Source organism: Callorhinchus milii, unplaced genomic scaffold (assembly GCF_018977255.1).
Source record: "Callorhinchus milii isolate IMCB2004 unplaced genomic scaffold, IMCB_Cmil_1.0 Scaffold1, whole genome shotgun sequence".
NCBI lineage: Eukaryota > Metazoa > Chordata > Chondrichthyes > Chimaeriformes > Callorhinchidae > Callorhinchus > Callorhinchus milii.
The window spans coordinates 57,561,629-57,576,338 of record NW_024704742.1 but is presented as its reverse complement, the minus strand read 5'-3'; the positions used below and the strand labels follow the sequence as shown (position 1 = coordinate 57,576,338).

At 40.2% G+C, this 14,710-nt stretch overlaps 1 protein-coding gene across 5 annotated transcripts in view; it reads left to right on the top strand.

The window, feature by feature from the left end:
* LOC103187400 (storkhead-box protein 2) overlaps window positions 1-10,746 on the top strand; it is a 72,495-nt gene extending 61,749 nt beyond the window's left edge. For 4 of the 5 annotated variants that reach the window (XM_007906875.2, XM_007906876.2, XM_007906880.2 and 1 more), the window contains 2 exons: window positions 3,122-5,381; window positions 7,429-7,794. In XM_007906875.2, coding sequence (XP_007905066.1) covers window positions 3,122-5,381; window positions 7,429-7,618 — 2,450 coding nt within the window. In that variant the 3' untranslated portion in view covers window positions 7,619-7,794. Of the gene's footprint in view, window positions 1-3,121; window positions 5,382-7,428; window positions 7,795-7,837 lie in introns of those variants that run through there. The other variant, XM_042342465.1, reaches the window with a different exon arrangement.
* The last annotated feature ends 3,964 nt before the right edge of the window (window positions 10,747-14,710 follow it).

Genomic DNA, 14,710 nt, shown 5'->3' with positions numbered 1-14,710 from the left:
GATCTAGTGAAGTGTGGCAAAATGCATTTTTTCCCCATCCCAGAAATAGTTTTATCCCATGTTTTCCCAGTGAGATTTTAGGTCATGATGTTGAGCAGGAAACGTTGTTAATTAATAATAATAATCCTTGGTTTGATAGAGTGCCTTATCACACCATTGGTACGTCTTAAAGCGCTTCACAGGATATAATATTGTGTATTTTGTGGGCGAAATGTATAATTTTCACAATTAACATAATTATCAAAATTATTGTCATAAATTTATTGAATGTTGCAAATGTTCTCTCTCTTACTCATTGGTATCTCAAAGAACAGTTTGTAGTCTATAATTTATAAAACTTTCCAAGGAAGTGTAAAATAATCAAATATTGGGGGTCTATTCATAAATTAATTGTCAAAATGAATAATCTTTGATAAATCTTTCTACAGTATAGAACTTATTATCTAAACTAATTGGGAATAATAATACTTGCATTTGATATAGCGTGCTATGACATCTTCAAGACGCCTCAAAACACTTCACATAATTTACTGTAAAGTGAATTGACTGTATATTTTGTGGGTGAAATGGCCCTATTGTGGATAAGACAATGGTGGACATGACACAAATTCCTATTGGTCCCAGTACTAACTTCAAAAGTCTACTATTGGTAGCTTCAATTCTCTTCTGCTATCTCTTCGTCTTGCCCCTTCCTTCCCCATCTTCAGATCTTACCTAAAGACCTTCCTCTTTGACCGTGCCTACGGTCACCTCGCCCTGACTATTCAAATGCCCTCTTCGCCGGTCTCTCCAGCTCCACCGTCCACAAAATCCAGCTGATATAAAACTCCACCGACCGCATATTCACCTGTACTAAACTTCATACTCCCATCACACCAGTTCTAGCCAGGCTGCACTGGCTCCCTATCACTGAACGGATCAATTTCAAGAACCTCACACTCGTTACCAAATACTTTCTTGCTCTGGCATCTCCCTACTTCTCCGACCTGCTTTCTCCCCAACCCACAACACCGTGCCTCCGCTCGACTAGCACGTCCATTATGCCTCCGTTCCACCATTGGTGGCTGCGCTTTTAGCCACTATACCCCAAAACACTCTTCCTCTATCCCTCTGCCTTACCCTTTCCTTCCCCATCTTCAGATCACACCTGAAGATCTTCCTCTTCGATCATGCCTATGGTCACCTCCCCCCGGCTCGTCATCATTCTCCACCACTATCAAGCACTCTGGGACGCTACACTGCGTGAGGGGCGCTATATAAATGCAAGTTGTTGTAGGAATGGAATAGGAGCTCATGGACTGGGAGCTCACTGCTTCAAATCCTAGACCTTGCTTACTTTACTGGTCTTATCCAGGCTAATAATAATAATCCTTGCATTTGATATAGAGCCTTATCATGTCTTCTAGACATCTCAAAGCGCTTCACAGAATATACTGTAAAGTGAATTGACTGTATATTTGTGGGTGAAACGCAGCAGCCAATTGCGCACAGCAGTGTCCCAAAAACAGTCATGGATTGAAGTGACTAATTTATTATTGGTTTTTTTCTTGAGGGCTTATTATCAGGCGTGTGGAGTAAGGAAACTTGCCCAAGGTTTCACCCTGCCGGGAACCAAACCCAGGTCTATCACTTGCAAAGTGAGTGCTCTAACCACTGAGCTACAGGACTCCAGGGTAGCATTGGGAGGCTAAATTGCCCTTTCCATCGCAGGGTTAGGGAGGGAAAAGCCAGCCAGGTTCCTTCAACTCCCTCCAACTGTTTGTGCTTACATGAGGCAGCCAGGTGAGGAAATGTTTGTCTTGGCTGTGAAGCCTGCTCACACTCACTGCACATGAATCCAGGCTACCTGGGTGTGGTACTGGAGGATAACTAATGCTTGTGTAACCTTTTCCCTGGATGAGGAAGCTGGTAGTAGAAGCATATGTCAATGGGGAGAAAATTAGGAAAATTATTTGGAAACTAAATTTATACTGTCATTATGGTACGACACTGTGTCAGCCCTTCTCTCTCTTACTGTTTCTCTCTATCTCTCTCTCTCTCAATGAGGAATTTTTTTCCCCCAGCGAGTTGTTACTATCTGGAATGCACTGCCTGAAAGGGTGGCAGAAGCAGATTTGATATTATCTTTCAAAAAGGAATTGGATAGGTATTTGAAAAGGAAACAATTACAGGCCCATGTGGTAAGAGCAGGGTAGTGGGACTAGTTGGATAGCTCTTTCAAAGAGCCGGCACAGGCACGATGAGTACAGGTGTACTTAGATTGACTGATCGGCAGATTTTCTCTCCCCTGCCTTCTGATGGGTCCTTTATCCTGGTGGCACGGTCAGGATTTGTCTTATGAGAAGCTTCCTATATGACCCCATTTAATGGCAGAATGAGCTGAAGCGCCCGTGAGCTGTGTTGAACATGCCAGAAACTGGTTTGAATATATACTTTACCAAACAATTTCTTCATTTTTAACTCACATCCTACATCAGCAAAGTCAGTCATCCAAACACGTCACCCTTTCAATGGAAAACAGCACAGAATAGGAATATCTTTCTGATTTTCGTTATCAATAATGGCATGCGTCTCATCCGACAGGAGGCACTCTTAACCCAGGGCAAGACAGATGGAGTGCCCATTTTTGTCTGTACTGAAGAATCCCAATGACCTAACTGAGAAATGAAGACTTAGATATTTAGCTGCCATATTCAGTTCCAGGCACAATGACTGTATAAGTTCTGGCTCACAGACTTGGATTTGTATTGAATACAAAGATACCACTCTGACAAGCCAGTTTCCTGATGCTTTTTGTCTGATTATTAATAGTTGGATTTCCGGCTTTCTTTTCTTAGCTGTTCTTTCCTTAGCTGTCTGAAATGCTGTACACTGTCCAGCGCCTTGGGACGTCCTCCCGACGTGAAAGGCACTATACAAATGTAATCTTGTTGTTATTGTAGTTTGAGAGATATTAACCATTTGTGTAACACTGATCTTGAAGTTTGTTTTCATTAGGACTTTTACAAATAACAGAAACTAAATAATTTGGATAGAAGCACCAGCAGGTAAATATATTTGTAAACCATTAAAGAGAAGTGCATTTTAATTATATGTAACATGTTTGTATTTCTTTCTATAGGGGTTCCCACACCCAGTCAAGAAATTCTGCGGCACACATTGAACATGCTTGTGAGAGAGCGTAAAATTTACCCAACTCCTGATGGTTATTTTATCGTGACCCCACAGACTTATTTTATTACACCTTCACTCATAAGAACAAATAGCAAATGGTACCATCTGGATGAAAGGATACCTGATCGGTCTCAATGTACGTCACCACAGCCAGGGTCTATCACTCCGTCCACCTCTGGCTGTGTCAGAGACAGAGCGCACCATAGAAACCACTGTGACTCTTGCAATTGCTTTAGAGAAGAATTTCATAATCATACATCCACTCTTCAGAAAAAATCAACAAAGGAATGTAAGGACTCTGTTTGCCCTCCTTCTTTCAATCTGATGCCAGCAACCCACACAGAGAAAAGTAAAAGTACTGTGAATTGTTCGTACAAAACCGAAACGCTGCCGAAACACAAAGATGGAGAAAAGCAATCTAAAAAATTTGGCCTGAAACTATTCAGGTTAAGTTTTAAAAAGGACAAATCAAAGCAGTTGGTGAATTTTTCTGCCCAGTTTCCCCCAGAGGAATGGCCATTGCGTGATGAAGATAATCCGACTTCCATACCAAGGGAGGTAGAACAGGAGTTAATTAAACGCATCAATCCTGACCTGACTGTAGAAAACGTCTTGAAACACACAGCGCTGATGAAGAAACTTGAAGAGGACAAAGCCCAAAGGAATAAAGCAGGTTCCTCCGCACAGCACAGTGGCAAGAGCAAAAAGAGTAGAAGTCACAAAAAATCCCATGGTAAATCCCGATCACATAGCAAGTCTAGGGTTCCTAAAGGGGAACACTCAGAAGATACCCACTTAGATGTACCAGAATCAAGGGAATATGAATTTTATGATCCAGTAACTAGATCACCGTGTGAAAAAAGTGCCACTATAGAACTAAAAGGCGATAATGAGTTTATAACACATGATAAAATAAATATGGTTGAATCCCACTTTCCTGTGACGCCAGAGTGGGATGTGTCTGGGGATCTATATAAGAGAAGGATGGAGAGTCGATTTCATGAACATTCGAGAGAGAGTTTACAGTCCAAGGTTCATCGGAGCCACAGCCATACTCAAGACAGAAAATCAAGAAATGATAGGAGCAGTAAAGCTAAGGAGAGATCCAGGTCTATGGATAATTCGAAAAGACCTCTTGGTGCTGCCTTGTTAGGTACGCCTGAAGAGATGAAAGGACGCGGCTTGGAGGAAAGCCATTCCACTAATGAAGACAGTAAATTACGTTCTTCCAAATTACTCAGTTATCACAGATCAGGACTGCCATCACATTCAAATCATATTACAGAGCCATGTATACCTGAGTGCGTTGATATTGATAACAGTACACCAGGTCCTGCTGATCCTTGCAATCCACTTGAACACATTACAGTTGAAGAGGGTTTGTCCAAATTCAGTGAACCCAACTGTTGCGCAACAGACCCAGCAGCTGCTGATTACTTTCAGTGTAATACATCTAAGGAGGGTATTTTGACTGCGTCTTCTCCATCAACTGGATGTAATGATGAGCATCTGTTCAAGGGCTATGAAAATTTGACCTTGTCAGATGGAGTTAAAAATCTGTCCCCTTTGGACAGGTTCTCCAAACACTCTCCTATTGAAGAAAATGTGAATGGACAGCTTGAGCAATTGTCACTCCAACAGAGCCATTATCCTGAAAAAGTGGACACCAACATTAGTCTGCCTGGAGCTGGGCAAGCATCCACACTGTCATTGCCGAATGGAGAAGTCTTCAAACCACATTCTGAAATTCTGCCTGGAAAGTATGTGGAGAACAGTTACCAGGAATCATCTGGGATTTCATTGTATGAATCACAACACAAGAACCCTTCTGAGGTGCTCCACACAAACCTTGAGAACCTCGAGTGTGTTGGCCTCACCGCTGGGACGCAATTAATGCCTGTGTCACAGGGACAAGAAGAGCCAGTGAACCAAGAATCCTCCTTTGACTATTACAATGTTTCTGATGATGAGTCTGAAGATGGGACGAACAAAAAACAAGAGGAGGCTAAGAACCGAGAGGACGGTGGAACTGTACAGTGGCTCCTAGAACGAGAGAAAGAGAAGAGCCTCCAGAGAAAGTTTGAGAAGAATCTAACTCTCCCCAAGGAAGGTGATAACAATACCAGCCAGAAAACTACGCACACTGCTCGACTAGATAGCATGGACAGCAGCAGTATAACAGTAGACAGTGGATTTAATTCTCCTCGGTAAGCAAACAAGTGGTAAATTCAGTGTAATTGAATTTATGACTTAAAATTCTTTCAGGCTATAATTAGACAGAAAATCTCAAAGCAGATGCTAGACTTCAAAAATTAATTGATGCATTGTCATCTTACATCTGTAGAATTTAGAAATCCGTTTTTGCAGTGATTTAGTTTAGTACAAAATCTTGCCCCAGATTACTGTGCATTGCATATTTGTTCATTTTCTTTGGAATAATGAACACTTTATACCATTTACAGATAAACACATGAATATAACCTATTATTATTCATAAAAAAGAAAGTTAACAAGAAGAATAGATTGTTTGAAGCACCAGAAGAGACCTTAAATCAGTAAGCAGCTATGGGACTTGGAGAAAATCTTGATTGTGACAGTTTAATAATGTCGATTTCCACCTTGAGAAATTCACAGTGGATTGATTACGTGAGATAAGTCATCAATCCATTGTAAATTTCTTAAGGTAGAAATCGAATTTAACATTTGTTCACTGAAGATCTGTCTTGGTCACTGTGAGTTTTCCACATGTGGAATAGGAGCACTCAAATTTCTCTCATTCATAAGCAACTGAGCAACAATTAGACAAGCTGGGTTCTTCAGTCTTGAGAGAAGATGACTCAGAAGGGACCTCATAGAGGTGTATGAAATTGTAAATAGGATGAAAAAGTAAGCCCAGATTAATACTTTAGGATGCATCAAGACAGTAGAACAAGAGTACAGTAGAATCGTAAAGGGCAATTTCAGGACAGATACCAGGAAGTTTTCTTTATATCAACGGTAATCATCAGCCAGAACAGGTTGCCAGTAAAAGTGATACAGTGCACTGGGCTCATTTAGAAAGCAGCTTGATGCAGTGATGTGGGATGCGATAAGGTAGGTGTTTTGGAGGGATGAGATAGAATGGGCTGAAGGGCCTTCATCCAGACCAATCATGTGATCTTGTGAAAAGAACATTGTCTTAAAATTTGAGATCAAACAGAATTTTGGGAAATCCCCTCAAATTCAGTCTGAATTTGGAAGCTGATTTTTCTCAGCACCAAAAGAACTACAAAAGAATTGGTTTCCAAATGACTGTTTCCAAAATGTTGGGGCGTCTAATGCCCTTTGTTCTAATTTATGTTTTTCATGTATAAATAGTTGCTAAAATATCTTGTTAACTTTCGGATATTGTCAGTTTCAGGGGAGCTCGTGTACCTGAGGCCTGAAACTGCACCCATAAAAACATTTTCTTTTAAAATGTAAGGTTGTATTGAATTGTATAATATGCTCATATTCAATCTTATTTTGGAGACAAGTTTGCTGCAGTTTTTATTTACATAAAGAACTGTCTTCCAAATTAAGACTGAATTTTAAGAATTTTCAACAATTCTGGACGATGTTCAATTTTAAGGCAATCTGGTCTTATACGTTTAAATGAGCTGGAATTTCACACTCCTGCTGACTGGTTCTATGAGTTTTCAGCCCATGCTTTGAGAGACAACTGAGAACACTAATAGAACAGCAGTACCCCGAGCATTAGGAGAGTTTTAATATTGAGATATTAAATTTCTAAAATATATACCAAAAAAAGATTTTTTAAACTGTATGTAAGCTCCTCTGATGGTCTCGTGAATAAAAGTACCTCCCATTCTGCATAATTCAAAGTCATTATATTTTGCGATTATGTCTTGATAGTGTTAAAATACAGTTTACAGTTAGACAGCAATTCTACGGATTGATAATGGGTTGTTAATGATGGATTATAATATCCAGAAATGCAATTATTTTTTATATTGTACCAAGTAATACCATCACACCAGTGTAATCAGATCAGATGTGATGCTGAGTTGTGTCCCACACAATGTGCCTCCACCCATCCTTTCCCCATCAAACTCTCAGAAGAGCACCCTGTACTGCACCATCTGATATAAAGATTACTTAACCCCCTATGCTTATGGCCTCTTTGAGTATTGTTGCCCAAAGGTTGTGAAGGATTAATGTTATGGCATTAGTGTCTGGAAGCATTAATGTTTTTCCACCCATACTGTGTTTCAGTACTCGTGAAAGTCTGGCCTCTAACACCTCGAGCCTATTAGAAAGCAACAGGCGTCAGAACCCTGCTCTTAGTCCAGGACATGGAGGCACGGCAGCATTCAGTTTCCGAGCAACTACCGATTCTGCGCCAAGTGAACCTGAAAACCTACAAGAGCCCTTGAAGTGTTTAGCTTCTGTTACCAGTGTTTGACCACTGTCAGTAGTAGCTGTCAGTGACAGATTCCATATCATAGACTCAACAACCAATCACGCACCTATACTTCAGTTACCATTTGAAACGTATTGAGACCATCAGCTTTGCTCACACATAAGTGACAGTGAAACTGAATTTAGAGCCATTTCTATGAATTGGAGCTGTATTAAAAGAATAATCGTATGTACTTATCAATTTTACTTCTTCATCCTTTAGGTATTGAGTGGGTAATGCAACTTACTGCATGGCATTCGCCAACACCATAACTGCACCATACTGCATGAACGTCCATTGTGGGTTTGGTAAAGAAGAAAAAGCACAAACTGTTTTGCACTTCATGGCTTTGGTTTCTTGATGATATTCTACCAAAACTTCCATGTTTAGAAATGATCTTCTTTAGAACATCAAGCCAGCAAAATGCACCACAGTAATTTTGCAAAGCTAGTGCACGCATTAAAATCTGGATGAGCACATTTCTGTCACAGTCTAAACACTGAAGATATTATCTTCAATTCTAATGTCCGTTTTTTTTCTAAGAACAATTGTTGTCGATAATAAAGTGATGTGGTACCAACAGATTCTGTTGCACTATTGAAAGATAAAATGGTATTTGAGTTTTGTTAGTTGTACAATCTATAAGCTTGCACATTTGGTTATTTTTGTCACTATTTCAGTAGCCCTAACTACTGTCTATAAGAGCAATTCATAGGGAAAATTGTTTCAAGTATTATAGCAACTGTATACCAATTATATCTACCTGATAAGAGTCTGTTTATGTGTACCAATGTGCTTCAGAGGAAATGCTCTTGAATAAGAAACTCTATCTTGAAAACAGTTTGTTACATGGAAAATAGATATTGTTATTACAAGGCAGTGTAACTGAAGCATTTTGACTACAATATAAACCAAGTGAGCAAAGTTTGAGCGGGATAACACACATCACCTGTACACTTTGATTATGTTGCCAACAATAGCTTCCTCCTAACCAACATAACCAGTGCATAAAATTGTAAAGGTTTTAAATTTCTTGGATATTGGTGTCTGAGCTGTCACTGTTGATCATGCAGTGTCAGTGAGCACATTATTACCGACCTTTCTGTAGTAATTGAAACGTACGTTACCATATTATGTTACTGATAGAAGAGTATTACAGCACAAGGCTANTTTTTACAGTGACCAGGGCCCAGTGTTATGCATGTAACTAACATTGGTGCTAGCATGCCACTAGGTTCCTCTCTTTTTGCTGAAAGGTAACTCCATGTTTTATATCCATTAGTGCCTTTGTGTTTTGGGATGCCATTAAATATTAATTACTCTTTATTTTGTGTGATTTTTTTTTAAATAAACATTTCCTGTCCCATTCCTCCCTTCAGTCTCTTCCGACCCTCAGATGCTGATGCTGGAGTATGTTTGTACAGAACAGCAGCTCTTGTGGCCATTCCGCATCTATGAGTCTGCAGGATATTTAAACTAGGGCAGGGGCATCACAGTCAAACCTGACTCTAACATCACCCCAAAACATACAAGCACTGATTCCAGTAGAAGCTGCTGGATAACAGTCAGAAGTGCAAATCCTAGGCACTTTTTCTGTCTTGTAACCCAAGTAACCTGAGACCAACAGTAACATCCCTATTGCTGCCCTAATCGAGAGCAGCCCAACGCAGCACAGACTGGGGATCAAACCTACAACCTTCCCATCTGTATCGCAGATCTCTTTAGGAGTGGCTTAACCAACTGAGCTATCTATTAGGCTTCTGATGCACCAGTTAAGCCAATTTTGTACAAATCTAGGTATTTGGAATAGTAGTGAGTATGGAGCCAGTCCTTTAGATGTGTTATATTTATACATTTTTTTTAAAAAAGGGACTAATCATCTCATTTTGTCTTGTCCTACGACAGGCAAGAATCTGTTTTTGGTGGATATTTGGCATAATTTTATTATTACCTGGAGGCACACTGCTATTATCATGGCACTAAAACTGGTTAATATCTGCCCCTTTGTGAATGTACAGTTTCCAATATTCAACATCCAGCAGATGCTTATTGTGACAATAGCACTGGAACACGCTTATCATTTGGTTAACCTTACTTTCAAATTAAGTAATTTCTATTGATGCAAAACTATTAACACACCCATTGATAAATGATTTGAAATTTGATTTGGTTTCAATAAATGGTGTAAATATGAGATTACATAGAATTACATAGCGACAAAACAAGCAAACTAGTATAAATGTATATATGTTTACAAAATGTGTGTGTGCCTGATTTATTGCAATCCATAGTAGGACAAAACATTGCAAATGTCTTTGATACTGTTTCTATGGCAATGAGAGATTTGAATGATCTTAAATGTACACAAAACATTTTTTCATTAAGTCAACATATTGTTCATCATTGCACATAACTACCTCCACAGCTTTAATAAAATGGTAACAGTGAGGGTGATGTAGCATGATTCCCTTTCTTTTCCCTCTCTTTGTTACCATCTTATAAATAAGCTCTCACCAAACTTGCTTGTGAATTTTTACGCTGGTGCTTTAATTCCTTGAAGCGTGGGTTCCAAACTAGCTTCCATATATGTTCATTTTAATTCATGTGTTGTTTTGAAATGTGCCAGCACGTGAAAAAAAGATTAACTTCTTCTATCAGATATCTCTATGAGGAGTTTGCATTCAAAGGTTAGTCTATTTTTAAAGACTGAACTCAAAAGGATAATGATAGGTATTTTTCCTGTAAATGACTGAATTGTAATTGTATGAATTTAGTGAGTACAAATGCAAACAATATTTTTTCTTCAAGAAGAAGGAATAGAGCAGCCAGGACTGCCTTGTACAAATATGTTTGCACTGCTAAAATAACAACAAACGAAAAAAAGTGATTTTCTCTGGTTGCTGTTAAACTCATCCAGATGTGGTGTTTATATTGTAAAAAGTTTCTTACCAAGCAATCGTTCATGGAACGTCTTCCCTAATGTTACTGTTTTATGTATGTTATAGCAAATTATAACAGGCTTGTTTTTTGTAAGTGTATTATACTGTAAAATGATGTGTTTAGCTGTCATGCTTAGTACAATAACTTGAAAAACTGTAAACAGGGATTTTTAAAAATGTTTATTTAAAAGTCCCTCTATGTCAAAAGTGTTTATGTTGTTACTATTGTAGCTCATGTGAATTTTCCCTTTGGGAATGTGTTATTTACTTTAAAGCCATTAAATAACGTTTCTTTAATATATTGTAATGCTTTGCATTTTTTTCAGACATGCAGATGTAATAGTTCCTTATTGAGTGCTGAATAATAATCCTTGCATTTGATATGGCCCTTTCACATCTGGAGCATGTTTCAAAGTGCTTCACAGGATCTGTAAAGTGTAGTGACTATTTTTGGGTGGATGTGACGCACAACAATGTCCCACAAACAGCTATGAAGTGAATGAACGATTTTATTCAGAGAAATGTTGACCAGGATCACAGGGGCGTTCTATTTTTTTTTAAATAGTGCCATGGGATCTTTTAACATCCACCTCAACAGAAAGACAAATAGACAGGGAGGGCTTCACTTTAATGCCTCATCTGAAGGTTGGCACCTCGCCACAATGCAGCACCCTCCCAGCAGTGCACTGGAGGGTCAGCCTGTACTTTTGAGTTTAGAGTCTTGCCCTGGAGCCTGAACCCACAACCTTCTGACTCAGGGTTGAGAGTGCTACCAGGTGAGCCAGGCTGACACCTAAGAATATACAGTAAACTCCTGATAACTCATCAATGAAAGGGAAAAGTGCTCAACGACTAGTTATCCAGAGTAGCTAGATAGCTGAGCGTGAAAACCAAACCTCCACACAACTCCACCGAGCATCTGAGCCAGTCACAGGAAAGGGGCAGGAGGCATCTGTGATGCAATATGCTATCTTACAGGATGCATTATCCTATGTAAGTATTTACAAGAATTTTTAGAATAAAACTAGTTATTAATATTTAATATTGGAAGCAGCTGGGATGTTGACAGCACAGCTACTTAAGTGGTAGTGACTAGTTAAGCCAGTGTCATGTTATCAGGAGCTTACTATAGCATTCTTAAGGAATAAAACATTTATGTGTAAAGAAGAATTCAGGAAGCTTAATTTGGGATCAGGAATAACAATGTAAACATTGCATTATTCACAATATTATGATTTCAAATTAGTCATTTACCTTTTATTAAAAAAAAATCATCGATTTTATCTGTTCTCCTTCACCTCTACTGAAGCCATTTAATTCCTTTTACTGGAGTATGGCTCTACATGGACCAGATGTACTTTGGTACATTGCCCAAGAAACTCATTGTTCATGTATCAAACTTAATACTGAGTGTTCGCAGTCTATTCAACTGGAGATGGGGGTGGGGGGAGAGAGAGTACAGCTAAACATAATCATGTTTCATGTGAGTCAAAAGAGTTTTGGATGAAGAAAACCCTTCCATCCATATGATCACATCCTCCTCTCCAGCATGATGTCTGGATATCAACCTGGGGTACGAACCCTGGCTGACTTTTCCCTCCCTAACCCAGAGGGACTGAGGCTACTTGTAGTTCACCAACTGCTGCCCCTGTTGAGATCAGCTACTCAGTGCAACTTGGATATTGAGGCTTAGAGCTGCACTGGGTGGTCCGTTTTAGGTAGCAAACTACCTGAGGAACTCACTTATTTTAAGGATGAATTGTTATACATAGAATAGCTGGAATTTTTTTTACACACACAATTAAAGGTACACAGAGGTAGTAAGTGAATAAATATTGAACAGAGCAGTGTAATGGGCAGCAAAATGATGGACTGCAACTTCATATCTCAGGCAAATTTTGAATATCAAGCAGGCTGGCTAGAGGGAGGAAAAATATAGGAATCCACTCAAACTGTCTCATCCAACTCTTAGCAAATAAATATCTGAAGGTACCTGGTTAGTCAGGGAAACTGGGTATAGAGTGATAATAATAATAATAATCCTTGCATTTGATATAGTGCCTTACGACGTATTTGTCTCATAGCACTTAACGGAATATACTGTAAAGTGAATTGACTATATTTGTGGGCGGAAAAGTGATCTGCCAATCGACTAACAACCGGGTTCTTACTTACTGCTAGATAAACTGAGGTGATGGGAAATGAAAATAAGAGTTATTAAAAATACATACTTCCACAATTCATCATTTCACATCATTCTTCATTCTGTTTTAGATTTAAAATTTTAAAATAGTTAATTTTAACCTGGATACAAGACACATAAACACGGGACTAAAAATTGGGAGAAATAGTAATTTCATATAATTCATATTTAATTCTGTCTTAGCTTTAAAATCTGAATTCAGCCTAAACACAGGTAATATTGTGTGAACCTTCATTCCCATGGTTAATACTGTATATATTTTTGAAATATGTTACTCTACAACTAATAGCTTGAGACATCACATTTCTGGAGAATTGTGTCCACTGCAAACCTCTAATAGTAGTTTTTTTTAATTTAATTAAAAATTTCTAATTACTGCACCTATGGCTGGTATTAATTTTTGGCCTCAATCTTTGCCTTGCTAAAAAAAAGTCACAAGATGTGAATGAATTAAAAAAAAGTAGAGCAGAGAAGTAATTTTAAGAGAATAAGAAAATAAGAAACGACAACAACATTACATTTGTAAAGCGCCTTTCACGTCGGGAGAACATCCCAAGGCGCTGAACAGTCAGGGATCAGGACCCGAGAGTGGGGGAGCAGGGTTGGGATGAGGGAGTGCAGAGAAGGTAGGCCCCGAGATCCGTAACTGAAGAGCTCTGAGACGCCGTCCGGCATGGAGGATGCTATATAAATCCAAGTTGTTGTTCCTGTTGTAGCTGGGTGCTGAAGGCACGGTTGAAAAGGAGGGTCTTGAGTCGTGCCTTGAAGGAGGCTAAGGAGGAGCAAGGCTAAGGGATTGTGGGATGGCGTTCCTAAGGGTGGGGGCAGCGAGGCTGAAAGCCCGGACACCGATGGTAGTGCAGGTCGGGCGGGAGACATGGAGCAGGCCAGAGCCTGCCGAATCGAGGGAGCAGATAGGTTGATAGGGCATCAGCAGGTTAGAGAGGTAGGAGGTGGCAAGGCTGTGGAGGGCCTTGAAAGTGAGGATGAGGATTTTGAATTCTATCTTCAGAGGGATGAGGAGCCAGTGGAGTCGAGCAAGGGTGGGAGTGATGGGGTCACGGAGCCTGGTGTGGGAGTGGACACGAGCTGCAGAATTCTGGATGATTTGCTGCTTGTGGAGGGAAGAATTGGAGAGGCCGACAAAGAGGGAGTTTCCATAGTTGAGCCTTGAGGTGAAGAATGCTGTATGAGGGGTGAGGCAGTGATGGAGTCGGGCAATGTTGCGGAGATGGGGGAAGGCATAGCGGGTCATGGCACGGATATGGGGAAGAAAGGACAGTTGATGGTCAAACAAGACGCCCAGGTTCCTGACTGATTTGGTGAGGTTGAGTGTGTATCTCTGGATGCTGATGCTGTCAGTGCCTGAGGTGCGGAGGCGCTGACGTGAGCCAATCAGGATGGCCTTGGTCTTGCTGACATTCAGCTGTAGAAAGTTGGCTCTCATTCAGGTGTTGATGTCTGACAGACAGTTTTTCAGGATGTCAGTTGTCCTGGAATTGAGGGTGGAGGCAGAGATAGAGTTGGAGGTCATCTGCATACATGTGGAAGTTGACCTCATGTTTGCGCATGACGTCACCAAGAAGGAGCATGTAGAGGTTGAAGAGGAGGGGACCAAGGAAAGATCCCTGAGGAACACTGCATGAGACTGTGTGGGAGATGGAAGAGAAACCATTGGCGGAGACAAATTGGAGACAGGGTGAAAGATAAGGCCTGAACCATTCAAGGGCAGAACCTTGAAGGTTGAGGTGAGAGGAGAGGCGGTGGAGGAGGATGGAGTGGTCCATGGTATCGAAGGATGTCATTTGTCACCTGACTAGAGCAGCTTCCCTGCTGTGAGCAGCACAGAAACCTGATTGGAGGGGCTCATGAAGGGAATGGTAGGAGAGGAAGGAGCGAAGCTGGGAAGCAACGACTCTTTCAAGGATCTTGGAATAAAGAGGGAAGTTGGAG